Here is a 25,782-nt window from a genome sequence, read left to right as displayed (position 1 = left end):
GTCACTTCCCAACCTTGTCCCTTTAATCACTAACTGATCACCTGCTCTCCTCTTCATTCATTTTCTGGCACTGGCAGAATTAACTCCACAACCTACAGGAAAAGTTTCCAGGGTCTGCTTTCACTGCTGGATTTTCAAATTCCCACTGATTGTATCACTCAAAATATTTCAATTCTGCCAGGCTGGAACCCAAAAGGATAAATAAATAAGGCTTTTCTGCCCCCTTCTGTTTCTTGCCTGCTCAATAAATGAAATCTATTGGGTGTAACACAGGCTTTCACAACCCAGTGCTCTGCTTCACACTGATAAAGATTTGTAGAGTTTCACTAAACATCATCACAATTTGCAACATCCATGAGGTAAAAACCTGCCCACTTTTATTAAATATAATCATTTTTAATTGCTTCTTTAGGCAGAAAGCGAAGATGAGTCCTACAAAGGCCTGAACCAAATTCCACTTCCTGCACCTTTCAATTTGCTCCTGGAAGAAGAAGAATAATTTATAATATATCTATTGTAATATATTGTATATTATTATATAGAAATAATATTGATATTATTAATATATTTAGTGTTATATATTCAATAATAATAATAATAATAATATTCCTGGCTGTGCTCATGGAGCCATGGAATTCAATGTTCTGCTTTCCCTGGAATTCATCTCATCAAAGGGATTTGGCAAGCTTAACCCACATTGTAATATGTTGTAATTGATTTTAAATGTTCTTAGACAGTAATTAGAGTGGTAAATGTCCCCTTAATCTGTGTCTAAACCCAAATCCTGTTGGATTCCCACGTATTTCTCTTTTTTCCCTTCCCAGAACCCTTACAATGAAAGGAGGCTGATTCCAAATGGAACTAAAAGCATTCCCTGAGGTCTCTGACCCAAAGCAAGTGTTCCAGCTGAGTGGCAATAAATAAACTGTTTATCCACACGTGGCCAAGAGTGAAGAGCAATCCTGCAAACCTCCCAGATTAAAGGGTTTCACATTTATCCTGAGCTAAGTTAACAGGAAAATGCCCAATTTCCTAGCAAAAAAAGTAAAATATCCAACCTGGTAACACATCTGAAACCTGAAGGAGCTTTATCACTTACAATCTGATTTTCAGTGTAAATTCTCTTTAAGAATTCAAATCCACCTCTTTGTAAAAGTTCATTTTGGTGGTTTAAGCCTGACAGGCACTTTTGGAACAGCACCAGTGCAATTAAAAAGATCCAAACCACACTTTTTCCATCCTTTTCTCAGCCCTAAATCATCAGCTGCTACTTGCTCAGCTCTCAGTTGAATTATTGGAGTCTCAGAAATGATATTTCATCAGAAACCATTAACTTGAGAAAAGCTGCAGTGGGGAGAAGGAATCCACAGTTCAAACCTTGGTCAGTCTGAGAAGTTGTAGAAATGAATTCCACCCCAGCCATGCAGGAATTCCTGAACTCTGCAAACCCAGCTGAAAGGAGGATGGTAAATTGTTGGTGTCATTCCATGACTGACCTTTCCCTCTCCCCTGAAACGCTGCAAGTCAGACACTGCCTCCAATTTATCCACACACTCCTGGGCCCTTGGCTCCCCAATATCTGAGTGCAACACTCCTGGAATGTGAAATTCCCCAAGAACTCTGCTGTGGGAGCTGATTAATGCAAGATGCCACTTCCTCCTAATCCTGGGGGAATTTGGCATTCAGAAAAACCCCAGCCCTTATTTTCAATAATCAACTCATTTTCAATAATCAACTGGTGTTGCTGATAAATCAAACAGATCACAGAAATCTTCTCCATGAAATCCACGTGGCCAGGAAAGCAAAATAAAATTGAACCTCAAGAGGTTGAGGCTGACAAGTTTTGTGACAAATTAGGAGATTTTGGAAAGCACTGTTGTGTTTTCCAAGCAGTTAAAGATGTCAAGTTTTGGGAGGATTTTTTTTCCCCCACAGCCAAAGAAAGAACAGAACTCTGGATAAAGCAAGAGGAGCTGACAGATAATCTAATAATGCCTTTATTTCATTTGTTCTGTTTATAAACTCCATTTTTGAATGCAGGACAGAACTGTAATTTTCAGAGAAACTTCTCTACTACACCTCAAGAAGGAATTTGGGGTTTTCACCACACGTCCCAAGGCACAGCAATTCCTGCAGGCTGAAACACTGCTCAGTGCTGGCAGGAAGGTGACAAACACTGACTTCCCTCACGTCCAAAACCACACAAAACACAACTCACAAACTCAAAAACAGAGTGCTCATACACAAATGATGTGTGGAAACCCCTTGATCTCTTTATCAGAACTGAAAACAGGGCACTCAAAAGGCTGGAAAAGCAACAATTCTGTGGCCCAATCCATGAAATGATGAAAAACCATTCAAATTCTCACCCCCTAAACTGAAATTTCACTTTACCAAATTATTTTACTCAAAAATATCCAAACTTTGCTTCCAGTTCTTCTGTACTCTTTAAAAACCTTGTGATTCTAAGCAGGATTTTTTAACTGATGATTTTCTCATTGTCAGGGTTGACTCTGTTTCCCCACTGGGAGCGTAACCAAAATGAATGTGGTGAGAACAGACCCCAAACAATTGTGCCATTCTCCTGCAGCCCCTTCCTCCTCCACCCTGCAGGAAAACAGCCCCAGAATTCCACCTGGGAGAATCCCAGCTGTGACCCCAGAACTCACATATTCTAAAGAATTGTTTGCAGTTATTTATGGAATTCCAAACAAACATTTGCTCTCAGAGCCTGCTGACAGACAGGGAAAGGTTGGGAATTCCTCCATCCCACCAAGGACAAAAGTCCAGCTGTGCTCGTGTCCAGGCCTCCCAAAATTCACTTTTTTGCACATTTGCTGCTGGGTGGGGCCCCAGGAAAGGCCAGAGATAAATAAAAGAGAAATAAACCTGGATTGCTGCAGAACTTCCTGCAAACCTGAGCAACTCCAAAGCTTCTCCAAATCAAACCCTGACAGCTCACCCCAAAATTCTGACTGTCTCTGAGTCCCTCTCAGCCCCAGCACTGCTGAGCTGTCTCCAGGGCTGACTCTGCTGCCAGGGAAATGTTTTTCCAGGCTGATTCATGGATCTGCACCTTGAAAAGAAACCCTTCACCCGACCTGATCCTCTGCTCCTCAATCCATGCTTTGTTCCCAAATAAATCAATTAAAATCTTCCTGCAAATTCAGGGTCTTCAGAAGCAATCCCGAGAAGGAACAATTAGCTCTTAAATTGAGTTAAAACCAGCAAAAATCCTGAAGGTTCCCAACGTTAATTTATTTATCACTGAGTGAAATAAAAGGATATAAAGTGGTTTACATCCCCTAATGAGTTATAATATCAACTGCAGTGAACACAGGGAAGAGACTCAGCAGCCACTGCTCACTGATAAGGGCTGAGGAATTATTATTTCTTCTAAAAGTCTGGATTAGCATAGTGGGATAGTTTATTATAATCAGTAAAAATCCTCCTGATAAAAATGCAATTAGGTTGGCCAAGGGGTTTGTAACTCACAGAAAGAATAAATATATAGATATATATAAATTTAAAAAATAGAATTCTGGCTATTTTAGGGTTTATACACCAATACCTTGATTATATTTCTTTGGGTTTGTTTGTTTTCCTAAAGGTTTTATGGCAAAGCAAAAGTATTTTTGCTAAATCTAGAACAGTCCCCCTACAATTCACTCCACACCACATTCTCTGCTTTACAACCTCATTTAAGATCATCTCAAACTCTCAATTTTGCATTATTTGACCCCAAAGCCACTTGTGAACAAGGAAACAATGAGCAGAAGCCCAGCTCTGGAATCTGGGGGATGTGGAGCCAGCAGGTTTTGCCAAATGGCAAAGTGGGTGGACAGGTCTGGTTCTCCAAATTCAATTAAATTGTTCTGCTGATTAAATTCAGTGGTAAAACAAACATTTCAATGATCCACACCTACAAAAACACAGCAAATCCAAACATCCCATCTGGTACAAAACTGCATCTGAGGATTAATTAGCCACATTAATTAGCCATTGTTCAACCCCCAATGAGTTTTGTTCAAGGACACCAGGATGGATTTTGGCTCATTAAATGAGTGCAATTAATCTACAGTTCCATTTGCTACTGTCCCACTCTCATTAAAGACAAAAATATAAATGTTTTTATCTCTGTACTTTTTGTCAATTACCCACAAATATATATGGAACAGAACCAGATGCTTGTGGTCTGTTTTTCACCTGTAGTGAAAAAAAATAGGTCCAGGAAAACACCTGAGCTCCATTTACCTTTGAATTTTCTCCATTTACAGCTGAACACCTCCAGCCTGGCCTTGGGCACTTCCAGGGGTGTCCCAGCACATACCATGATGCATGTGGAAAAGCAACAATTCTGTGGCCCAGTCCATGAAATGATGAAAAGCCATTCAAATTCTCACCCCCTAAACTGAAATTTCACTTGACCAAAGTAAAGTGAAATTTCAGTTTAGGGGGTGAGAATTTGAATGGTGGCAGGCATCAGGTGCCTGCCCACACAGAGTAACATCCTGTCACTTCAGAAGGCTGCAGCATCTGCTCCTCTTGTCCTTCAGCCCACCCTTCTATCCCCTGATGTTCCTGCCCTGCCCCTGGGTGCCCTTTTATCCCCTGATGTTCCTGCCCTGCCCCTGTGTGCCCTTCTATCCCCTGATGTTCCTGCCCTGCCCCTGTGTGCCCTTCTATCCCCTGATGTTCCTGCCCTGCCCCTGTGTGCCCTTCTATCCCCTGATGTTCCTGCCCTGCCCCTGTGTGCCCTCTGCTCCCTGGGTGGTTGCCCAGCACCCCTGGCACTCCCTGGCTGTCAGTGCTGCTCACCTGCTCCTGCCAGCTGTGCCCAGTTAGGGCTGGGCTGGGAGGAGCAGCCCAGGGCACACAGGGGCTGGGCCAGCCCCACTGCCAATCACCACAAACTCAGTGCCCACACAGCTTCTCTGGGAATCTGTGCCAGGGCCTCCAACCCTCCCAGGGACCAATTCCTTCCCACTGTCCCAGCAAGCCCTGCCCTCTGGCAGTGGGAGCCATTCCCTGTGCCCTGTCCCTCCAATTTGTGTCCAAAGTCCTTCTCCATCTTTCCTGCAGCTCTTTCAGGTCCTGCAAGGCCACACTGAGGTCCTCCCAAAGCTTCTCCTCTGCAGGTGAACAATCCCAGCTCTGCCAGCCGTTCTGCTCCATCCTCTGCTCATCCTGGTGCCTCCTCTGGGCTCTCTCCAGCAGCTCCAGGTCCCTCCTGTGCTGGGGCAGCTCTGCAGGTGGGGTCTCACCTGAGGGGTGGAATCAAGGCCAGCCCCCCAGCCACCAGCACCCCCAGCTCATGGACTCCCACTGGCCCAATTCTCAGCCAGGATCCTGAGGTATTTACTGGATTTATTCCCATTTTTTCCCAAGAGCTGCTGTCCTGGCAGTGCAGCACCATCTTCCCTGACAGCCTCTAATAACCACAACTTTTTGTTACAGCAGCAAACCCAGCACGAGTTTGGTGGCAGGAGGAGGAGAAGGAGGCTGGAGAATCCCATTCCTGTGGAGGATCTGAAAATCCCTATCCCAGACTTGTGGGAAGCTCTGCCTTCTGTGATGGATGGGGAAGAGGGAAGGATACAGAGCTGGTACAATGGAACAGCCTCTAACTGGAAACAATCAACAAGTGATAAAGGGGTTTATGGATGAAAGACAGGGAATTCAGGGAAACATTCTGTCCCTGTGCAAATGGAGCGTCCCCAGTGCCAAATTCAACACATCCAGCCCTATTTTCTCTCGAGTCCCACAGGCCACAGTCTGCTCCAGAACAAAAAGCCCTCAGTGCTCTCCTGGCATCACACCTCTGATAATGTGCAACTTCAGACCAACAGCAACAAATATTTGGGGCAGAGATTCCTGCTTCCTTCAAGGCTTCTATCTAAATGATGGTCAGACTGGCTGAGGAGCTGTCAGCAAAAATCTGTAACCCGAACCAAAAGATGAAGCACCATCAACAGCCAGGACAGATTTCTGATGGTTGCAGAGATTTAAAAACAAACCAAACCAAACCAAGCAGCTCAGGTCTGACAAATCCCTCCAGAAACTCAAACCAGTACAAGTTACAGAGGAAAGCATTCACTGAGCATGAATTAATAGGGTCCCAAAGGGGCCGTGGGTTCCTGAAAAGGTTTCTGAAGCCTTTTGTGCACAAACCACAGCAAAAAGCTCAGCTCGTGCACAAGAACTTGGAGATCTCTAAATTAATGACAAAAAATTCAGCCCAGATTTCAAGAAGGCTCTTGAAGAAACAATTATTGAGAGAAGAGCATTTAGCAAAAGCCCTGGTGTAAAACTCTGGTTGCTTCCTCTGTGATCCAAGTCCTTACTGCATGTACTTTGTTTCTGGTATTACACAACTCAGCCATAATTTATCTTTTCAGTGTATGAAGCCCTCAAAAGCAGAGGTAAAAGCAGACACAGCACCTGCTTAAAAGAAAAATTAAATGCCTGCACACCTTTGTAATGGAGAGTAGAAAGTAGTTATTCAGAGCAGTGTGAAGTCTTTTCCAGCTATAAAAAAATGAAAAAGGAGGAAGAAGTGTTAAAGAAAAGAGTCTTTTGTTAAGCAGATTTCTCTGGCTGGGATCACCTCGATGATAAGATGACAGACACATCAAGATTTAGGTATTTAAAACCACATTAGGGGAGTGAGACACAAAGGGACTGCAGGTCAAGCCTGCTCTTTCAGCAAAGTGCATTAGATTATTCAACAGATTTTCCACCTCCAGCTTCTAACTCCAAAATAAGCAGAGATCTTTTTCTAGCAGGATTCTTTAGCAAACAAGCTCATAAAACACAGTCCATTGTACTTCTGGTGAAGAGGAGTAAAATGAGAAGCAATTAGAATGATGATGAACTCATTAAGTCAAAACAGCTATAAATAAAAGCAGAGCAAGTCTCAAAAACCTGTCTGAAAGAGCTGCTGAGGCTTTTCCAGGGGATGGATGAAGGAGTCTGGTTTAAGTCAGGATGAAATGTGGGAAGAGCTGCAAACCGTCCCTGGACCAGCGTCTGCTTCTGAGTAACATCACAAAACTGCTACAAAAATTACCTTCAAGAAGATAAATGAACTCTGCTTCCACCAGCAGCCTCTTGGCAGCTGCACAGGGAGCAGGAATGGCCAGCTCCTGGATTTGGGGGTGTCAGGGCAGTGGGCAGTGCTGTGTCCTTACCATCGGACTTTATTGCAGGTCTGGGTGGCGCCCAGCGGGGACCCGGCCACCATGGGCACCTGGATGGGGCTGTGCTGCTTGTTCATGACCAGGTCCAGCTTCTCCTCCAGGGATTTGCAGGTGGCCTCCAGGGCCAGCAGCTTGGCCTCGATGCTGTCCAGCCTCAGGCATATGGTCTGGTTGATGGAGTACAGGAACGACTGGGGAGGGAGGGAGAGAGAAGAACCCGCACTGAGCACTCCGAGTTTATCCCCACTCCTGAGGAAGCTCCAGACAAACGTGACTGGGAAGCAATCCTAAAGGAACTCACAGCCTGTCTAGTGACAAAATCCACCCCTGATGACATCCAGGAGCGTTTCAGCAGGCTCACATTCTTCCAGATCTTTATTTGGGAGCCAAAAGCAGCCCAGCCAAAGCCATTTTCACCTAAGCACTTTGTCAGGATGATTTCATCCACTGCAAAATCATTTCTAATGACTTGCCAAAGCCTTGCAGCCCACATGTGAAAACAAAAGGATTATAAATCTCTGGATGCACCCTCCTGGATACAGTTAGTGAGTTTTTTTCCTGCCCAAACAGATAAATTGCAGTGGAAATTGTATCACCACACAAAATCTCAGAGACAATTAATGCCACTCACTTCAGCTTCCTGCTGAACAGCAAATCAAGAAAAGCAAATAAATAAAATCTGTTTTGCTAAGCAATCTTTTTGAAAAGAAAACATATTCCACTTGGGTTCTCCTGGGAAAACAGGCCATTAGAGGGAAGAGCTGCACTCTGTGTGCTTTGCAAACAGCAGCTGTGCCATCTTGTGGCCCTGCAGTCACTGAGCACCCCAACCCCTCCTTCACACAGCTCCAGCTCCTGGGATCACCCCAAAAATACAGAATTACACAGGACAGTGTCTGTGGCACTGAAATACTCATCAGGTACTCACACTCCAGGGCAAAAACCAACCCTAAATCCCAGCAGGGTGACTCCTGAGCTCCTGAGCCAGAATTAAATGGGAATTATCTATCAGGAGAACGCAGCTGGCATCAAATAACACCTTCAAACATGCTGAAAGTATCTACAAATTGTAACACAAATACATCCCCGAGTTCATCTCTTTGGTCAACTTCATTTACTTTATCAAAAGATGTCCCAATACTGAAGTTTTGGGGCAGTGGAATTAATTCTGGTGATATTTTACATTACATCTGAAATTTTTGCTACTAATTCTACACTTGAAAATTAGAAAATTATCCAGATTTTAAAATTTGTGCCCAAAAATGCACAAGTATCTACCAGAATAATCTCAGTATTAGATATCAAGTTTATTTTGCATTCTTGTAATAACTTCCCCTAGAGTGAAACCCAGGAAAGAGCATTAAATAACCTTAATAGAGGGATCCTGGCAGTTGATTTCTATCCTCTGACGTTTCAGGGCAGGTTCCACATCATCATCTGCCACCTCATGGTTCTCCAACACAACTGCAAAGGAGAAAAAAGCATTGCTCTAAGAATTTAGAGCCCGAGAGGACAAAGCTCAAATTAAAAATACAGTAAGTGGAGAAAACAAAAGCATGTAAATTTAATTAAGATATTGAATGCGTTATTTGACACTTGCTTGGGTTTCTGTCAAATCTCTGACAGTGGTGATGGGACCAGGTTTGAGTTCTTCTACAAACCACGACTTTTGAAGAACTGGCAGGTCCCAGCTTCTCCTCCAACTCTTTGGGACCATTTCTGAGTGACTTTTCCATTTTGTATCAGAAAAGCAGTTTTGTGGCCTGTGTCTCTCACTTCCATTACTGTTCTTACTTGCAATAGCCACAGAGGACCAACATCTCAATAGATTTTCACTCAGGAAGTCAATTTCTGAGCAAGTGATATCCAAATACTTGCTTTCAGAAGTGGTTTTCAATTTGACTGTCCAAAGAATTTTAATAATGGATGAGACAAAGTGTCTTACACATAAACCAATTCCTAATGGATGGGGAACAGTTCCCATTGGAGGAAAAGCCTAAACCAAGGAGAAGAACAAGACTGCAGGAATATTTCATTGGTTTTGGGTTTAGTCTACCCCTGCATAACAAACAGGCAATAAAGCCTGTAAGAGAAAAGTGAAATAAATAAAATAATCTGATCTAAAGGGTGTGGAGATACACAAGTGGAGCTCTGGAAATCATCTGGGCTTCAAAAGCACCTTTTGGAATAAAACCCTGGCTTGTATTTTAAAGAAAAGCTCAGCAGTGATTTCCAGTTCACGAGCACTGCTGGAAATCTCTTCCTACCTGGATTATCAGGAGTCAGGTCCTCCACAGCAATCTGAACCACATCTGCCAAATCCTGCTCTGACATCATTCAGAACCTGCAGCAAAACCCCTCAGGCACCACTGCAGCTCCCCAGGGCAGAGCTGGCCCAGGCATGCACTCCTGCAGAACAGCAGCAAGGACAGGGTTAACATTTGTGAAACATCTCAGACACCTTCAGCTTTTCACTCTCCTTTTATTGGGAGGTTGAGTTCTCAGAGAAATGAGAGCTGCAGAGGGATTATCCAGGGGCACCCAGAGCTCAGCTCGGCAGCCCTGCAGGAGGAACCTCCCTGCCCCAGGACTGAGGCAGGAGCTGAAGCTTTCCTTGCACATTCCCAGGGATAAGGAGAACTCTCAGGTTCACACTCAAAGCTCACAAAGCTCCAATCCACACCAGATTTGCAAGAACTGCAAATTCTGAATCTTAACAGGCCTCTAAAATCTTCCCAAACTCAGTGAGAACCAGGAGTTTCCTCACCTCTTGCTACAACTAAAGCAAAACTTGACTTTTTTCTTCAAGATGAACTTGCCTGGTTTTTCTACAGTTCAGCTCTGATGAAATCCTTTTCAGGATATGGTTCTGATTTTAAAGTCAAAATATTTCTCAGCCTTGCTCCCCTGGAGTTCTCAGCCCAGGTTATTTATTAGTGTTTTAAGAGAAACCTTCAACCTGTAAAAATGAAATAAAATCACTGCAATCTCTCCTAGCTGTGCTTTCTCCCCGTTTACAAAGGGCTGGACAAGAAATACCAGGAGATCAGTGGATTTTTCTTTTTTTTTTTTCCTTTTTTAACCTGGAGTAAAAAACACTGGAGAGATAAATGGAGATTTACTGATGGAAATGATAATTCATCCATTAACACGGCCATGGAATCAAATCCAACTATGCACAATGATTTTCCTCTTCCACTTGAGCCCAAGAAATCCATCAGGCCAGAACTTGGAGAGGATAAATTTTTTAGGAGAGCAACACAACCTAGGGAAGGGTTCTGAGGAGGCCTCCCCACATCCCCAAACTGTTTACCCAAAATACCAGCACTGCCAGCACTGAGTCACTTGAAATTCTGCTCATGGTGAAAGACTTTTGGGCAGGCACAGAGCGTGGCAGCAAGCCCAAAATCCCTGGCAGTCCTTCCGTGCTGGTGGATGCCATTTTGGCAAGTGAAATTTGCCATTTCTGAGAAGTCCTGGTGCCCAGCCAGGCTGAGCAGAACAAAGCAGCCGTGCTGTTCCATCCTGTCACACATGGCCTGCACCAGGAGAGCCCTGCCCTCGGCTCCAGGGGACACATCCACCACTGCAGGCACTAAAAAAGGCCAAACTAGAACAAATCAGAACTGGTAAAAAGCTTCTCATTTACAGTAACTCACTTGGTTATCACAGGACTCTCTGATGCTGCACGTGTTGCATTGAAACCTCTCATAGCAACACATTTCTCCTCTGAAGGAATTGCAAGAATTGTATTGCAATTAAATTGTGATAATGTAAAAATCCACTTTAATACTTCACATATTTAGCACCAAAAATCCTGAGTTTGAAGGGACTCACATGGATCATCCAACCCCTGGCCCTGCACAACTCAAGATCCAACCATGTGCCTTCAAAATTAAATTTATAAACCACTAATTTCAATTTTTCTGTTTCCTGTTTCCAACACCCACTGTCCACCTCTCACAGGACACAGGCTGAAAGTGCTCAGCTTCACCTCAGGAATACCCAAATATTCTGTCCCAATACCCAAATGTTCAACCTCGGGAACACCCAAATATTCTGTCCCAGAGCCTTGAAACAAGGGCACAACCACCAACCTACAACTGGCAGAGCAGCTACAGTACACACAGAGTATTTGTTAGCATAACAGCAGTATTGACTCCAATTTAAATGAATTTTATTCTAATCTCACTAAGTCAGACACAACTTGGAAGAATCAGCCACAATTCTGGCTTTTCAAAGCCAGGACAAAATTCCCTTCTGCTGCCATCCTGGATCAAGGGATATGGGGGAAACAAATAAATACAAACCAAATAAGAAATGAATTTGTTATCAGCCCTGGGGATTCAGAAAGTCCAAGGAAGCTGCAGCCACTGCAGTTCTCACTCCTTGAATTAAGTGTCCCTCTCCCAAATTCACCATTTCCATTTCTAACAGTGAGTTTTACTGGTGGGCTGACCTTGTTTTAGAACCAAGGGGAAAAGCCTGATCAAATTGAAGAGGATGAGAGTTAGAGGAGTTTATCAGCTTCAAAAAGCTTCAGTCAACAAATTCAGAGTAACTTTGCCATTATGGTTTCCATGTACTTTACTAAGTGAAGTATTTACCAGTTTTCCTCACGTAAAACACTCATTTTCTTGAAATTTCCTCTATATTCCCCCTTTTTTCCACCTCCTGTCTGAAACTCTAGTCCTCATTAAATCTAAATTAAGTGTGTGTACATTGGCATCGGGCCACCAGTGCTGAACTATTCCCAGGAACAAATTTTCAGTTATAAAAAAGAAATATTAACAGAAAGCCAGGAAGCTGGGGATAAACCACAGCAGGGCCAAGGAACGTGCCCACCTCTCCTCCCCAAGCAGCACATGGAAGTTGGATCAACACAGGAATATTTTATGGTCACTTTGCCCCTGTCTGGGAGAGGGGATGGGGAGGAAGGTTCTACCAGGCAGTGGAAAATGTTCCATTAAAGGAGCTCCTGGCCAGCCAGGCTCACACCAATTCCAGCCCAGTGCTTTTGGTGGATCTGTGCTGCACTTCTGGATTCTCCCAGAGAATTCCAGGGCCTCCAACTATGACAGTGAGGAACAGGTTATGGTGTGTCCTGGAGGGATTTCCTCCCCCCACCACTCCCAATTCCCTGGGTGCCACCAAAGGGGCCAGCCTGGATCCATGAGGTTCCACAGAGCCCTTGGGTCACAACAACCCCTGGAGCTCCAGGCTGGGAAACTGGGAAGGGACTGGGGATGCTGGGGACAGGGGCTGCACAGGAGCCCAGGTGTGCCAGGTGGGCAAGAGGCCACTGTCACCTGGCTGGCACCAGCCCTGGCATGGCCACAGCCCCAGGGCAGGGACTGTCCCCTGTGCTGGGCACGGCTGAGGCCACACCTGGAGTTGTGGTCAGGTTTGGGCCCCTCCAAGACAGACCTGGAGGGGCTGGAGCGTGTCCAGGGAAGGGAATGGAGCTGGGAAGGGGCTGGAGAATCCTGAGGGAGCTGAGGGGGCTCAGCCTGGAGCAAAGGAGGCTCAGGGGGGCCCTCCTGGCTCTGCACAGCTCCTGGGACAGGAACAGGGACAGGAGGAGAGGGAACGGCCTCAGGCTGGGCCAGGGCAGGCTCAGGTCGGACAGCAGCAGGAATTTCCCCATGGAAAGGGGGGTCAGGGATGGGAACTGCCCAGGGAGGGTTGGAGTGCCCATCCCTGGAGGTGTCCCGGGAATTCCTGAGGTGGCACTCAGTGCTCTGGGCTGGGGACCAGGTGGGGATGGGGCACAGCTGGGTGATCCCAGAGCTCCTTCCCAGCCTCAATAACCAATTCTGTGAAATCCCAGGTGCTCTAACCCCTCAGAGCTCTCACAGCCCATTACCAGAGCCCCTCTTCCACTGCCCCATCTTTCCCACCCCAGGCCAGACCCCACTTTGTTCATCTGATCCAAAAATCCCAGCAGACACATGCTGGATAAATGAAACTACAACTAAAAATTATCTCATTTTCCCTTAAAAATGGGAGCAAAATGTCTTGAGCATCCCTGTAAGCACTTGCCTGGAAGTGGCTCCAGTACTGGAATACACAAAAAAACTCATCACAGACAACTAAAGATATAAATTTAAAGCTGATTAGATAAATTACATTAAATATCTCTGCCAATACTCTTAGTCAGAATTGATACACTCAACACAGAATTCAATCAGCCTTTGTTTAATTAAGTAAATTAATATTTGTAAGCAACTAGATTAAATTCACCTGAATTCCAGATTAGCTTTTCCACACACAAGTTTAATGTAATTTAATTAATCTATTTTAAAACATTAATTCTGAATAATTCTTCTGAGCAGTCCCTTGTAAACAAAGCTATTTACTGAAATATCTGATGGCTTTCCCTGGTCACGGGGCAGCATTCCAAAGTGGATAATCAAACCCATCCAAGGCCTTGTTAACACAGGAGAACATGCACAAACCAGAAACTTTCTCTCATATTAATTAGCAAGGGTAAACACCATCTTTTAAAAAAGCCAAACACATTCCAAAGCTCTGCTTGGAAGGTGGAATTGCACTGGCTGGAGCAGCTGAGCTCTCCTGGACATTTCCCAGTGCTATTGATAAATGAAAATCTTCCCTCAGATTCCAACTTGCACTGTGGCAAATGTGGGAAAAGCTGGGAAATGCCATTTCCCTCTGCCCAGCCCCAGAGCCTCAAATGTTCTTCCTCTTCTTCATTCCACTCTTCCCTCTAATCGATTCAAGGCACTGCTCAAATATGGAATTTCTGTTCCAAAAATCTTCATCCAACCACATTTGGAATCATGGAATTGTTGGGGTGGGAAGGGCCCTTGAGGATCACCCCATTCCAGCCAGGGACACCTCCCAGTGTCCCAGGCTCTCCCAGCCCTGTCCAGCCTGGCCCTGGGCACTGCCAGGGATCAGGGGCAGCCTCAGCTGCTCTGGGAAATCACTCCAGGGCCTCACCACCCTCATTCCTTCCCCACATCCCATCTCTCCCTGCCCCTGTCCATGGAAAACCATTCCCCTGGAATGAATGTAATTAATTAATTGAGCCCAGCAGCCCATTTTTCTGAACCAAAGGTGATCCTGCAAAACCTCTGATGTAGTGAGGCTTCCCAAGGTGCTCCACAGCAGGGGAACACAAAGCCCAGCCCAGTGACAGGAATAAAGGCAGCACAGGCCAGGGCTGATCTCCAGGAGCAGAGAAATGACCTCAAGCTGCACAGGGATGATGGTATAAACATCATCCACGCTCTCCGGGGGAGATGAAGAGGACAAAACACTCATTAATTCAGTTTTTATTTAAATCCCTGAGGTCTCATCCCTGCAGGAAAACAGCCCAGAGGGGAACTGAGCTGTCCCTGGCCAAGGGATCACCCCCACTTAACTCCACCTGGGAACAAACTATGGAATCCCAGCAAAGCAGCAGCCCAAGAACAGCACAGGACTGTCCCTGGAAGGTCTCCAGGAAGAAGAATCCCCCTCTGGAGGCTCCAAACCCCTGGCACAGCTGTGACCCCCCCTGGAGGGTCCTGGGGAACAACCTCTGGAGTAGCTCCAAGGACCCAGCTGGGAATGTGGGGATAATTCCACACATGAAGTTATTCCCAGGAGTTACAAAGCTCAGGACACAACAATTCCCATTTCAGTCTCTCTGTGACTCGCAGCAATTCTCTAACCCAGAGCCTGGCTTCTCCTCCATGATAAAATCACCTTGGCTGGCAGCTGGAACGGAGCCTTCCTGCACCAATTCCCAATTCCCAAAAAAGCCCCACCAGTGCAAATGGAACACAATAAAAAGCAACAATTTAAGAGCATGCAGGGCTCAAAGCACCATAAATCCAAGAGCCTCCTTTGAGCCCCAGCTCTCTGCAGCCCATCACAATGTGAATTAAAACTCATTTCAGGAGGAAGAGATCAGATTTACACTTCCTTCTCACTACCCAAAACTACAAAGGAGAATAATTTTTCTCAGCATCTGTTTGGCTGTCACCCTTATCCTCAATCCACCTTAAAAGGCAAGGAAAAACATTGTGTTCCAATTAAATTTCATAGTGAAACCACACAAACATTTCAGTTTAACAGCTTAAAAATGAGTGTAATAGTAGACAAGCAGCTTTGATTCAGCCAAAGATCAGGGAACATGTCTGTTTTCCCAAACAAAAAATGACAGAAATATTCCCTATCTGGGAAAACCAGGACACCAGCCACAACATTCTGGAGATGGATATATCAAATAAATATCACTCACAGAGGTATTATGGTGATGGACTCCAGTGCAAGTGGTAAAACTCAGCTAGCAACCAAAAAAAGGAAACAGTTGCTCCAGGAATAAAGGAGCTGGAAACCTTCTGGAGTAGAAAACCTCCCAGGGAGGCAGAAATTCCCTAGTATTACCACAAAAGCTGCCATTATTATTGTTGGTTTATTGTTTTGCTTTCAGAAATATTTGCTTTTTAGGGTGTTTTTTTTTTTGTTCTACCTGGTACAAGGCACTGTTTTGCTTGGATGTCTTTTCCCAACTCCTCTAACCCTGGCACCAATCCTAACACAACACCCCACAAATAACCCAGGAATGCCTTCCCTGCTTCCCAGTGTGCTCCCAGGCACGAGTAATGGCAGTGGGTGGTCCCACAGAGCAGGAATTCCAGCCCCAGTTCCCTGTGGATCTTGTCCAAACCCTGCTGCCATGTGCCAGCCCCCCTGGCACGGCCTGGATGGGATTATTCCCCAGGAGCTGGGCAGGAAATGTTCACAGGTGGCCCAGCTCTGCTTCCAGGTGCCTGCACACCCTGACAGAGCCTGAATTCAATGGACAGCACTTAATCCCGGGAACTCAAGGAGCTAAGTGCTTGCAGACTGCGGGCCCGAAGGCAGGGGCTGGAATTCCGGGTCCTGGTGGGATTATTCCCGACAGGGATCATTCACACCAGGCACTATTTGGAGAGTTTGCTGAAAAGCAGCAAATGTGAGAGCAGACCTGCCCAGAGAGCAAATCCCGTCCCGTTGTTTTCTTGTTTTCAGCCACTAGATGGAGGATTTTTATTGGGAACAGCTCCAAAAATCCTGCAAGGACTTCCAGGGCGGTTTAGGTTGGAGATCAGGGTCAGGTTCTTCCCCCAGAGGGTGCTGGGCATTGCCCAGGGGCTGCCAGAGCTCCAGGAGAGGTTGGAGAGCCCTGCCAGGGGTGCCCGGGGAGGGGAATTTGGGGATGTCCTGGACTGGAGGAACCCTGTGGGTCCTTCCAGCTCAGGGTATTCCATCATTCCAGGAAATTCAAACTTCCAGGATTAATTTCATCCACCTTCCACCACCCAGGCTGCTCCAAGCCCCAGTGTCCAGCCTGACCTTGGGCAGTGCCAGGGGCCCAGGGACAGCCACAATTCTTTGGGAATCAGTGCCAGGGCTCCCCACCCACAGGGAGGAATTCATTCCCAATATTCAACTTATCCCTCCTTCTCTAGGGCCATTCTCTCTTGGCCTGCCAGCTTACCTTTAGGAACAAAAGAGAATAATAATAACAATAATTTATAGTTTTTTCTCATTTTTTTCCTAATATGTGCAAGAACTGCTAGTTCTTAGTACACTGGAAAAAGTTCCTGATCCAGCAATTCCAGAGTAGACAAGGACAGCCCCCAGTGCTGGCACAGGCTGCTGCTACTACAAAAAAGCAGGAAAGCCAACATCAAATACAACCTGCTCACTCCAAAGTCTTCTAATGGATTTTCCTGCTGCAGGCATCAAGGAAAAGAAACCACTCCAGCTGCCAAACCAGACCTTAGCACTGCTTTAGGACACAGAGAGCAGGATTTTCAAATTCTTGCCAAAAAAAGATGATAAACTGAAGAGCATCATTTCAGCAGGGAAACATGAATTGAGCAGTTATTCAAAATCTGATTTTCATAGGATTATTTAGGGTGGAAAAGAGCTCTGGGATCATGGAGTTCACCCAGCTGTGCCCCATTCCCACCTGGTCCCAAGCCCAGAGCACTGAGTGCCACCTCAGGAATTCCTGGGACCCCTCCAGGGATGGGCACTCCAACCCTCCCTGGGCAGTTCCCATCCCTGACCCCCCTTTCCATGGGGAAATTCCTGCTGCTGTCCGACCTGAGCCTGCCCTGGCCCAGCCTGAGGCCGTTCCCTCTCCTCCTGTCCCTGGAGCACAGCCCAACCTCCCATCTTGCCTCCAAATTTGAAATTTTCATTCACACCACCTGATCCTGGCTTGGCAGCTCCCTTCCCTGTAGTTAAAAGAAAATTCCCAACTAAATTCAGCTTTAAACTCCCCAAAGTTCAGCTCAGAGGGCCCTCGAGAGGATCAGGCTGGTTTGTACCTGAGGAGCAGGAATGGAAGGGGAACTCCCACTGCCATCAACTCCCTCCTTTCTTCTCCATGGTAAAACTCAGATTTTCACAGCTTTGAACTGATTGTATTTTTCCCTTAAGTGCTCTAAGTCAGGGGTTACAAACAGGAAGCAACATCAAATGATTCTGTTCAACAGACACCACCAGAAATTATTTTATTTCAAGTCCCACATACCAAGGGTGTGATGAAGTTAAACCTTTTGTATGTTTTTCAGTCTAACTGCTTGCAAAATTCACTATTTTCCAGCACCTTTAAAAACCTAAACCTGCAAGGAAACAAGTGGTTTATGTGACTGTGAAGACATTTTATTCCTTTTATTTTACTTGGGAAAGGAAAAAAAAAGGTGATTAGCCTTTCAACAATATGGATAAGAAAAAAATAAGATTATTTCAACTATCAATAACTTAAATGTGGAGTTTTAAACTAAAGGAAATCAACCTGTGACCAAAATTTTATTGGCAAAGTTCTGCACACAAAGACATTTTGTGGCTCTAAATCCAACCACTGGCTTTGCTCTGTCTCCTCCTAAAAGTGGCTCAATCCCAGCAACTCCAATTCCAGGGTTCCTTCCGGGAAAGAGATGAAAACCCTGGAAATTCTAACAAAATAAAGGAAAACCCTGGAAATTCTGATAAAATAAAGGAAAACCCTGGAAATTCTAACAAAATAAAGGAAAACCCTGGAAATTCTAATAAAATAAAGGAAAACCCTGGAAATTCTGATAAAATAAAGGAAAACCCTGGAAATTCTGACAAAATAAAGGAAGACCCTGGGATTCTGGCACAATAAACATAAAAGGCTTTGCAAGATGAGGGGGAAGCTCAAGAGAAAAACCAGGGGCAAACTCAAGTCCTGGCAAAGAGGAGAACACCCTGGAATTCCCAGGGTGTGAATCCCGTGGGACACCCCAACTCCTTCCCAAGGCAAGGTAAATCCACAATCAGCAGCTCTGAGCTGTGACTAAAAGCTCATTTTTCCTCACCTGACTGCCCAAAATTCCAGAAAAGGGATGGTGAAAGCAGCACAGGCAGGAAAGGAGCCTTTTCCACACTTATTTCTTGGAGCAGGTGCCTCTGGAAGCTGCAGCTGTGAGCACTGCTAATTAGCACCACACCCTTAATGGTTTTATTAAATGACTCTGGATGTTATTAATAAATTAGTTCTTCAAAGGAACCTTAATTAACACCTGCTCTGGAACCACACAACTTTCACATGGCTGGGTGACTCAGAAAACACAGCTGTAGAAGAGATGATAAAGTGAAAAAACAAAGTTCTAAAATGTTTGTGTCCTCTGGAGAAGATGGAATGTTTCCCAAATCCAACCTCCAACTTTTTGTTCTCTCAATAAATTAATTAATCTTTTTTCTTAACATCTATTTACTGAAAATTGAACTACTTCCATTTATTGATGGGGAAATTTGCTCAGGGTTTCAGAATCAAAGTCTCGTTATTCTGGTGCATTTCTATAAACAACTACTTAAAATATAAATAATTATGTATACAAAAACTTCCTAACAGAGAAAACCCTCTGTTTCAAGAGTCACTGCTATGAAATTCAGACACATTTTGTTTGATATTTTAAAATCTTGCTTGAAATATGTAAAGTTATACCAATGTCAAGTTTGCCTCTTGAAATCTTGGTATCTATAGGGGACCAAACCTCAGGTAACCTCACACAGAAGGCAAGAAAGTACCAAAAATCACTCCAAAATACCACTTGAAAGCTGCTTCCACCAAAGCAATCTCTCAGTTGCTAATAACCCTTGTTTACTTCAAAAAGTCTTCCCTGGAGTGCTCCAAAAATAAACTGATCCATAAACTATCCGTGCCATAGCAGGATAAAATGACTATATTTGGTGAAGTACACAACTTGCCACTGTGGATGGATTTAAAAATAATACCCAAAAAAAAAAAAAAAAAAAAAAAGAAAAAAGCGCGGGGGTGTGGGGGGGGGGAGAGAAAAAGGAGGCAACACTTGAATTGCAAATAAGGGTATAGGGATACCGAGTGTGTTGACATAATCCTGGAATAGTTTGGGTGGGAAGGGACTTTAAAGCTCATCTTTCCACCCCTGCCACGGCAGGAACACCTTGCACCATCCCAGGCTGCTCCAAGCTCTGTCCAGCCTGGCCTTGGGCACTGCCAGGGATGCAGGGGCAGCTCCAGGGAAAGCTGTGCCAGAGCCTCAGCAGCCGCACAGGGAAGAATTCCGGCTCAATATCCCATGGAAAGCACTCAATGTCAAACAGCTGCCTGGTATGAAGAGGACAGAGAACGCCAACCCTGCCATGGATGTGGAAACCCTGTCAGGCACTGACTGAGCACACACGGGGCTGTTCCGGACCCTGCTGCACCAGGGCAGGGCACGGAGGAGCGCTCCCAGCCCAGCCCCAGCCTCACCCCGCTCCAAACACATCCCGGGGGGACAGCGGGACACCGAACCCAGCACTGGGGAGCCCGGCAAGGGGAGAGCCCCGGAGCGGAGCGGGGAAGAGCCAAACCTTCGGGTGGAAAGGACCTCAAAGCTCATCCCGTTCCACCCTGCCATGGCAGGGACACCTTCCACCATCCCAGGCTGCTCCGAGCCCTGTCCAGCCTGGCCTTGGGCACTGCCAGGGATCCAGGGGCAGCCCCAGCTTCTCCGGGCACCCCGTGCCGGGGCCTCAGCGCCCTCACCGGGAGGACTTTCTCCCCGATATCGAACCACGGGCGACCCCCATGAGAGCGATGGGGGGAGGCGGAGGGGGGCGCGCGGCCCCCCCGCCTCGGCCGCTCCCTCCCCGCCGGCTCGCGGCCCGGGGAGCCCGGCGGGTGCGCGGTGTGTGCGCGGTGTGTGCTCGGTGTCCCCGTGCGGGGCCGTGCGGGCGGCCGGGGGTGGCCGCGTAGCGGAGGCTCCCGCCCGCGGGGCGCCGCGTTACCGTGTGAGGCGGGCGCCGAGTTCTCGTGGTGTTTTGTGCGGCGGCTGCGATAATGGCGTCCTTCCTCGCGAGAGATCCGGCCCGGGGCCCCGCGCCGCGCACGCGCCGCGCCCGCGCGCGCGATGCCCCCGCCCTTCCCCGCCGAGGCGCCGCAGCGGGGACCGGACTACGAGTCCCAGAGGGCAGCGCGCGCGCCCCCGCAGGAGCACGCCGGGACCTGTAGTACGCGCGGGTGGCGCGGGGCGGGCCGGGAAGTGTAGTCAGGGAATCACGGAATCACCGGATCACTGAGGGTGGGAAAGAGCTCCGGGATCATCGGGTCTCAGCTGTGCCCCATCCCCACCTCGTCCCCAGCCCAGAGCACTGAGTGCCACCTCAGGAATTCCCGGGACACTTCCAGGGATGGGCACTCCAACCCTCCCTGGGCAGTTCCCATCCCTGACCCCCCTTTCCATGGGGAAATTCCTGCTGCTGTCCGACCTGAGCCTGCCCTGGCCCAGCCTGAGGCCGTTCCCTCTCCTCCTGTCCCTGTTCCTGGGCCCTGTCCCCTCCTGGCAGGGCCAGGAGGGCCCCCCTGAGCCTCCTCTGCTCCAGGCTGAGCCCCTTCCTAGCTCCTTCGGGATTCTCCAGCCCCTTCCCAGCCCCCTCAGGATTCTCCAGCCCCTTCCCAGCTCTGTTCCCTTCCCTGCACACGCTCCAGCCCCTCAATGTCCGCAGCACTCGGCCAGCAGAGCCAGCAGATGAAACAGGAATCCGCACCTCCAAAATCATTCCCACCTTTCCCATCATCTGCTCCTTCCCCAAAGCTCCTGGGCTGGGAGCTGGGATGAGCTGGATGTCACCGTGCCAGCAGGCAGCAGTGGGAATTTGCTAAATTGGCTCCTCTGTCACTCCCATGTGTGCCGTGAGAACAGGAGGGCTGGTGAAGGTGGGGAACGCCCGTGAACCTTCTGGGGGTGATAAAAATATGCAAAAAGCCCCAAAAAAAGAAGCACAGAGGAAGTGTGTGGCTCTGAAAGAGGACAAAGATTAGACAATTTTATGTCTTTATATAGCACCGTGTTGCCCAATAAAGACCAACCACACTTCACTTTTCAGCTTCACCATAGCCAGCAGCTCTCAGACTTCTGCATTAAAACATTCCTTAAATAAGACAAATAAAATTTCCTAAATAAGATGCCTAATGGGGTTTTCCAGTGCCATGTTCCACATCTCAATCCACTCTGGCTCAGCTGTAAGTGGTTCTCCAGACACCTGCAGGCCTGGTGTGTTGGGGAATTTCTCCCTGGTGCAGGTTTGGGAGTGCTCAGCTGAGCCTGTTGATTTATTTACCGTGTTCTCCCCCTTCACAAGCACATTAGGCAGTTCAAAGGTTAAACTACTTAGAATCTGACTTTTCACACTGGATTATTTCACGCTTTGCTGCACCGATTTGCCCTCCAACAGTTTTGCTAAAGAGTTTCTGCTGGACTCAAGCAATTGCAAGTCCCAGCTGGAAAAACAGGGATACAAATATCCGTGTTCCAGCTGCTGTGGGAGATGCTGGTAAAAGCTTTTGCCATCCTAAACCAGCCCAATGTAAAAGCTGCCTTGTTTTCTCATATTTTCATAACATTGCCATCCCAAAGACGATGAACTCCTGTTTGCTGGAGGTGTGAGGTGTTCCTCCTCTGGAGAGCTATGAATCGTTTCCCAACACAAACATAAATCCTTCATTCTCATAAACCAGTTATGGTACTTACCCAAAGTTAATTTAGCTCAGATTAACTGCAGGAAATACTGGCGGGATCCAACTGATGTCTGTGACTGTGATCAGAGATAACAGCAGAATAAACAAATAAAACAACTTATCCCAAGGGAGGCTGCAGCACCTCCTCCTGCCAGTCCACTCTGATCCAGCAGCTGAAAATTCACAATTACCTCACCCCTCAGAAGAATTTTTCCCTCTTTACCAGAGCAATGAGTTTGGATTTTTTTCCAAACCAGGAGGCATTTCTTTTTAAAATTATGGATGACACCAATAAATCATAGAAAGTCTCCTTTGTCATGGTTTACCCTGTGTTCACTCGAGACTGCACAGCCAGAAATGACAAACAAAATGACAAAGTCTGACTGGAAACACTGGGAAGCAGCAAAAGGAAAAGGATCTTTCTGCTCAATCTGAAGGGTCAGATTTGGCTTTTTAGTCTTTGATTCCCAGTACCAATGAGTGACTGACCAAAGGGTAATTGCTTCCTGTGCTTCACAATCTCCTGAGCTTCAGCTGCTGCCAAAACTGAGCTCCCGTGACTATTTCTGCAATAATTGAAAGAAATTCAGTATAATCCCCATTTAGTGAATGAGGGCTTCACTTTACCCTGGGACAAGTCTGCCTATGAGCAAATGCCAAGAACTTGACACACTGGAAGGTTTATTCTGATTTAAACCATGATAATTCGCTCAAGTGCCTGCATCAAATCCATTCTTAATTTCCTGTCCTCATATAAAAGCAACTGAGAACTTCAGGCTGCTAATATATAATTTAATTTTTTAATTTTACAGGAGAAAATACCCCCTGTTGCCCTGTTAGTCTGTTGTCCCAAATAAAACAAAGAATTTCTTTGTTGTTTTATTTCCTCACATTTTCATGCTCTTTTTTTTCAGTCTCTTGCATTTTATGTCTGTGCTTTGCCATGTTATGAGGAGTAATTTGCTTCCAGGAAGTATCCAGCTTATTTTACCCTGGTCTCAGCATTCATTTACTATTGTTTTCTAAGGAAGTTGCTGCTTTCACAGGTTTTGTGTGGATCAGGAGAGATTGGGATCTCATTCATTGGTTTCCTTTTTTTTTTCATTAGGGGAAAAAAACCCTTCCCAAAGCATCAAAGGTAAAAAATTAACACACTGTGCACACAATTTTGCAGTTGCAGCAGAAAGAGAAAGGTTGCCAAACAAAGCTTTTGTTTAAACAAGTGACAGACATCCATAATTATCCTCAGTGCTGAGCATGAGGACATGGAAAAAAGGGATGGGGAAGATGTGAGCAGGGCACAGAAGTCAGACCAGAGTATTTGCTGGAAGAATAAAATCCCCAATTACATCCAAGTAAAAAGAGTACTTGAAGCTCTTTTGTTTCTTCATTTCTTTCTGTTTGGGTTTATTCATTTCCTCTGTAAAATCTCTTGTAACTGGAAAGGGAAAAAACCCCAGTCTTATGAACACAGCATGTCCTATATTGTGACAGTGATGCTTAAGGAAAAGTTACATAAAATACTCTTCAACCAAGAGAATATTGATACTGTTTGTAAATGTGCTGTAGCAGCATATGAGGAGGAACTCATCATTTAATTTTCAGCTGCTACATCCATTTTCAATCCCCTCAGAATTGTTCTGTGGTTTCTAACAGAAAACAGGGCAGCATCAAGTGGGTTTTGCTCCTGGACCTACTTCAGCTACCTCTGTATCAACACTCTGACCCCATTCTGGTTTCTGCTGAGCAAACTCCCTTTTATTCAATGAAAATACTCCTGATTTTCATGAACAGGGATGGAAGAAAAGGCCCTGAATCCCCTCAGCAGAGAGAGAAACATTGAGACACATTTTGCCACCTGTCTGGTCAAACTCCATAGTCCTGTAGGGTCACTTCTGCCAGTCTGAGTAACAAGGTGAGAAGGGTCAGGCATGATCTCCATGTTCTTATTTATTTACAGACTCCTCCACCTCCCTGGGCACATCCTGGGAAAAAAACCCACATGATGAGAGGCTCCTTCCCTTCAAGAAATGTGCCCCTGGCACAACCCCTGTGTTTACACTTTGCCTGGCTGGAATCTTCCAGGATCTCTCACAGATCCTGTGAGAGAAGAGAAGAAGAAGAATCCAGGAGTAGATCTCTTTTCTCCTCTGCCCTTTTACCTCCTCCACACAGCTGAGATTTGCCCAGCTCTGCTCAGGTTTGCCCCAGACCACATTCATTTGGTCAGGTACCATTACCATCTGAGTATTTTTGGGGAATTATCAAAGCCTGAGGAGGATTCATTCCACCTACAGATTGTAGAGGATTTTATCCTTATATGATTCTAAGCAGAATTTTATCATCTCCTTGTTCTGGACACGCATCCATTTCAACATGTCCAAAATTATTTGTAACTCCAACATTTCAGGTGTGAGAGGTGAAATAAACTGAGTGGAGATGTCCAGCTGTGGCCAGGGTGGCAGAATGTCCCTGAGCACGTTTCCACACAGCTCCACGTGGCAGAGGCAGGAGGGCAGGGCTGCTCTTCAGGGCAACCCAGGTCAGCCAGAACCTCGTCCAGAGGCAAATTCCAACCCTTGGGGTGGTGAAATCCTGCACTTCCCTACAGCCTGGGCACTGCAAAGCTCTGGAGAAAGAGTTTTTCTCCCATTCCAGGTGTTCTCCAGTAGATCCTGGAGTGCTCCCTGGCAGGGATGAAGGTCCATGAGCTGTATCAGACAGAAATTCCCAGCACTTCTCAGGAATTCCCCCTGCTCAGCACTCACGGAGACAAATCTGGAATGTTCTGTCCTGACTGGGGACTCCAGTGCAAGAGAGAGAATGGAAAGCAGAGGTGGTTCCCAGGCCTCTGAGCTCAGCTGGATGAAGTGTCCCAGCAAAATGTGGACATCAAAAAAAAAGCTTCCCTCAAGTAAAATCTGCCATGGGAAGTGTGAGCCAATCCTGAGGAAAATGAGAGGCAAAGGCCCCCAGGGATGGCCATTTTCATTGTGTGCAGTCACACTCCTCACCCACATTACCCAATGATGAAGAACAGTTGATGTTTCAGTTCTTTGGGCAGAACTCTGAGCTGACAATAGAGGCAGTGCCAGCAGCTCAGGGAATAAATGACAAGGAAGGAAGACTCTGCTAAGCAAGAGGGGTTGGAATAATAAATAGCACAGCTCAGCTGGCCACTTCAGGCTACCAAAGAGGATTCCCTGAGCCCTGCCCTGGCACCCTGTGATAAGAGATGGCAGATGTTTATGAAAATATCACCAAAAAGTTTCTAGTTCAAAACACCAGTTTTTTAAAAATAGATAAAACACCCCAACAGAACACAAATCAAAACCATTGAAAAGATTTCAAAGGTAATTTATAAATTAAGAGAAGAGTAGGGTTTAATGGTAGATTGTTAATATTGTTATCATTGTCACTTCTTGCTCTGTCATTGATGGACTCTGGAGTTTTTGAAGTATACCCATTCGTGTATTTAATGGAGAAAAAGAATCACATGGGTTGTGTAAATAATTTCATTTTGTCATGAATCTGAGGGAGTTTTTAATTAAGTTTTAATGACCTCCA

General features: G+C 46.1%; 1 protein-coding gene across 3 annotated transcripts in view; it reads right to left on the bottom strand.

Moving 5' to 3' along the window:
• Positions 1 to 20,590, bottom strand: part of BANP (BTG3 associated nuclear protein) — a 109,545-nt gene extending 88,955 nt beyond the window's left edge. For 2 of the 3 annotated variants that reach the window (XM_030227716.2, XM_050978880.1), the window contains exons 1-4: positions 20,487 to 20,590; positions 9,467 to 9,608; positions 8,569 to 8,663; positions 7,191 to 7,390 (exon numbers count right to left, since the gene is read on the bottom strand). In XM_030227716.2, coding sequence (XP_030083576.1) covers positions 7,191 to 7,390; positions 8,569 to 8,663; positions 9,467 to 9,536 — 365 coding nt within the window. In that variant the 5' untranslated portion in view covers positions 9,537 to 9,608; positions 20,487 to 20,590. Of the gene's footprint in view, positions 1 to 7,190; positions 7,391 to 8,568; positions 8,689 to 9,466; positions 9,609 to 20,486 lie in introns of those variants that run through there. The other variant, XM_050978881.1, reaches the window with a different exon arrangement.
• Positions 20,591 to 25,782: the final 5,192 nt, after the last annotated feature.

Source organism: Serinus canaria, chromosome 11, assembly GCF_022539315.1.
Source record: "Serinus canaria isolate serCan28SL12 chromosome 11, serCan2020, whole genome shotgun sequence".
Taxonomy (NCBI): Eukaryota; Metazoa; Chordata; class Aves; order Passeriformes; family Fringillidae; genus Serinus; species Serinus canaria.
This window is presented reverse-complemented; position numbering and strand designations above follow the sequence as displayed.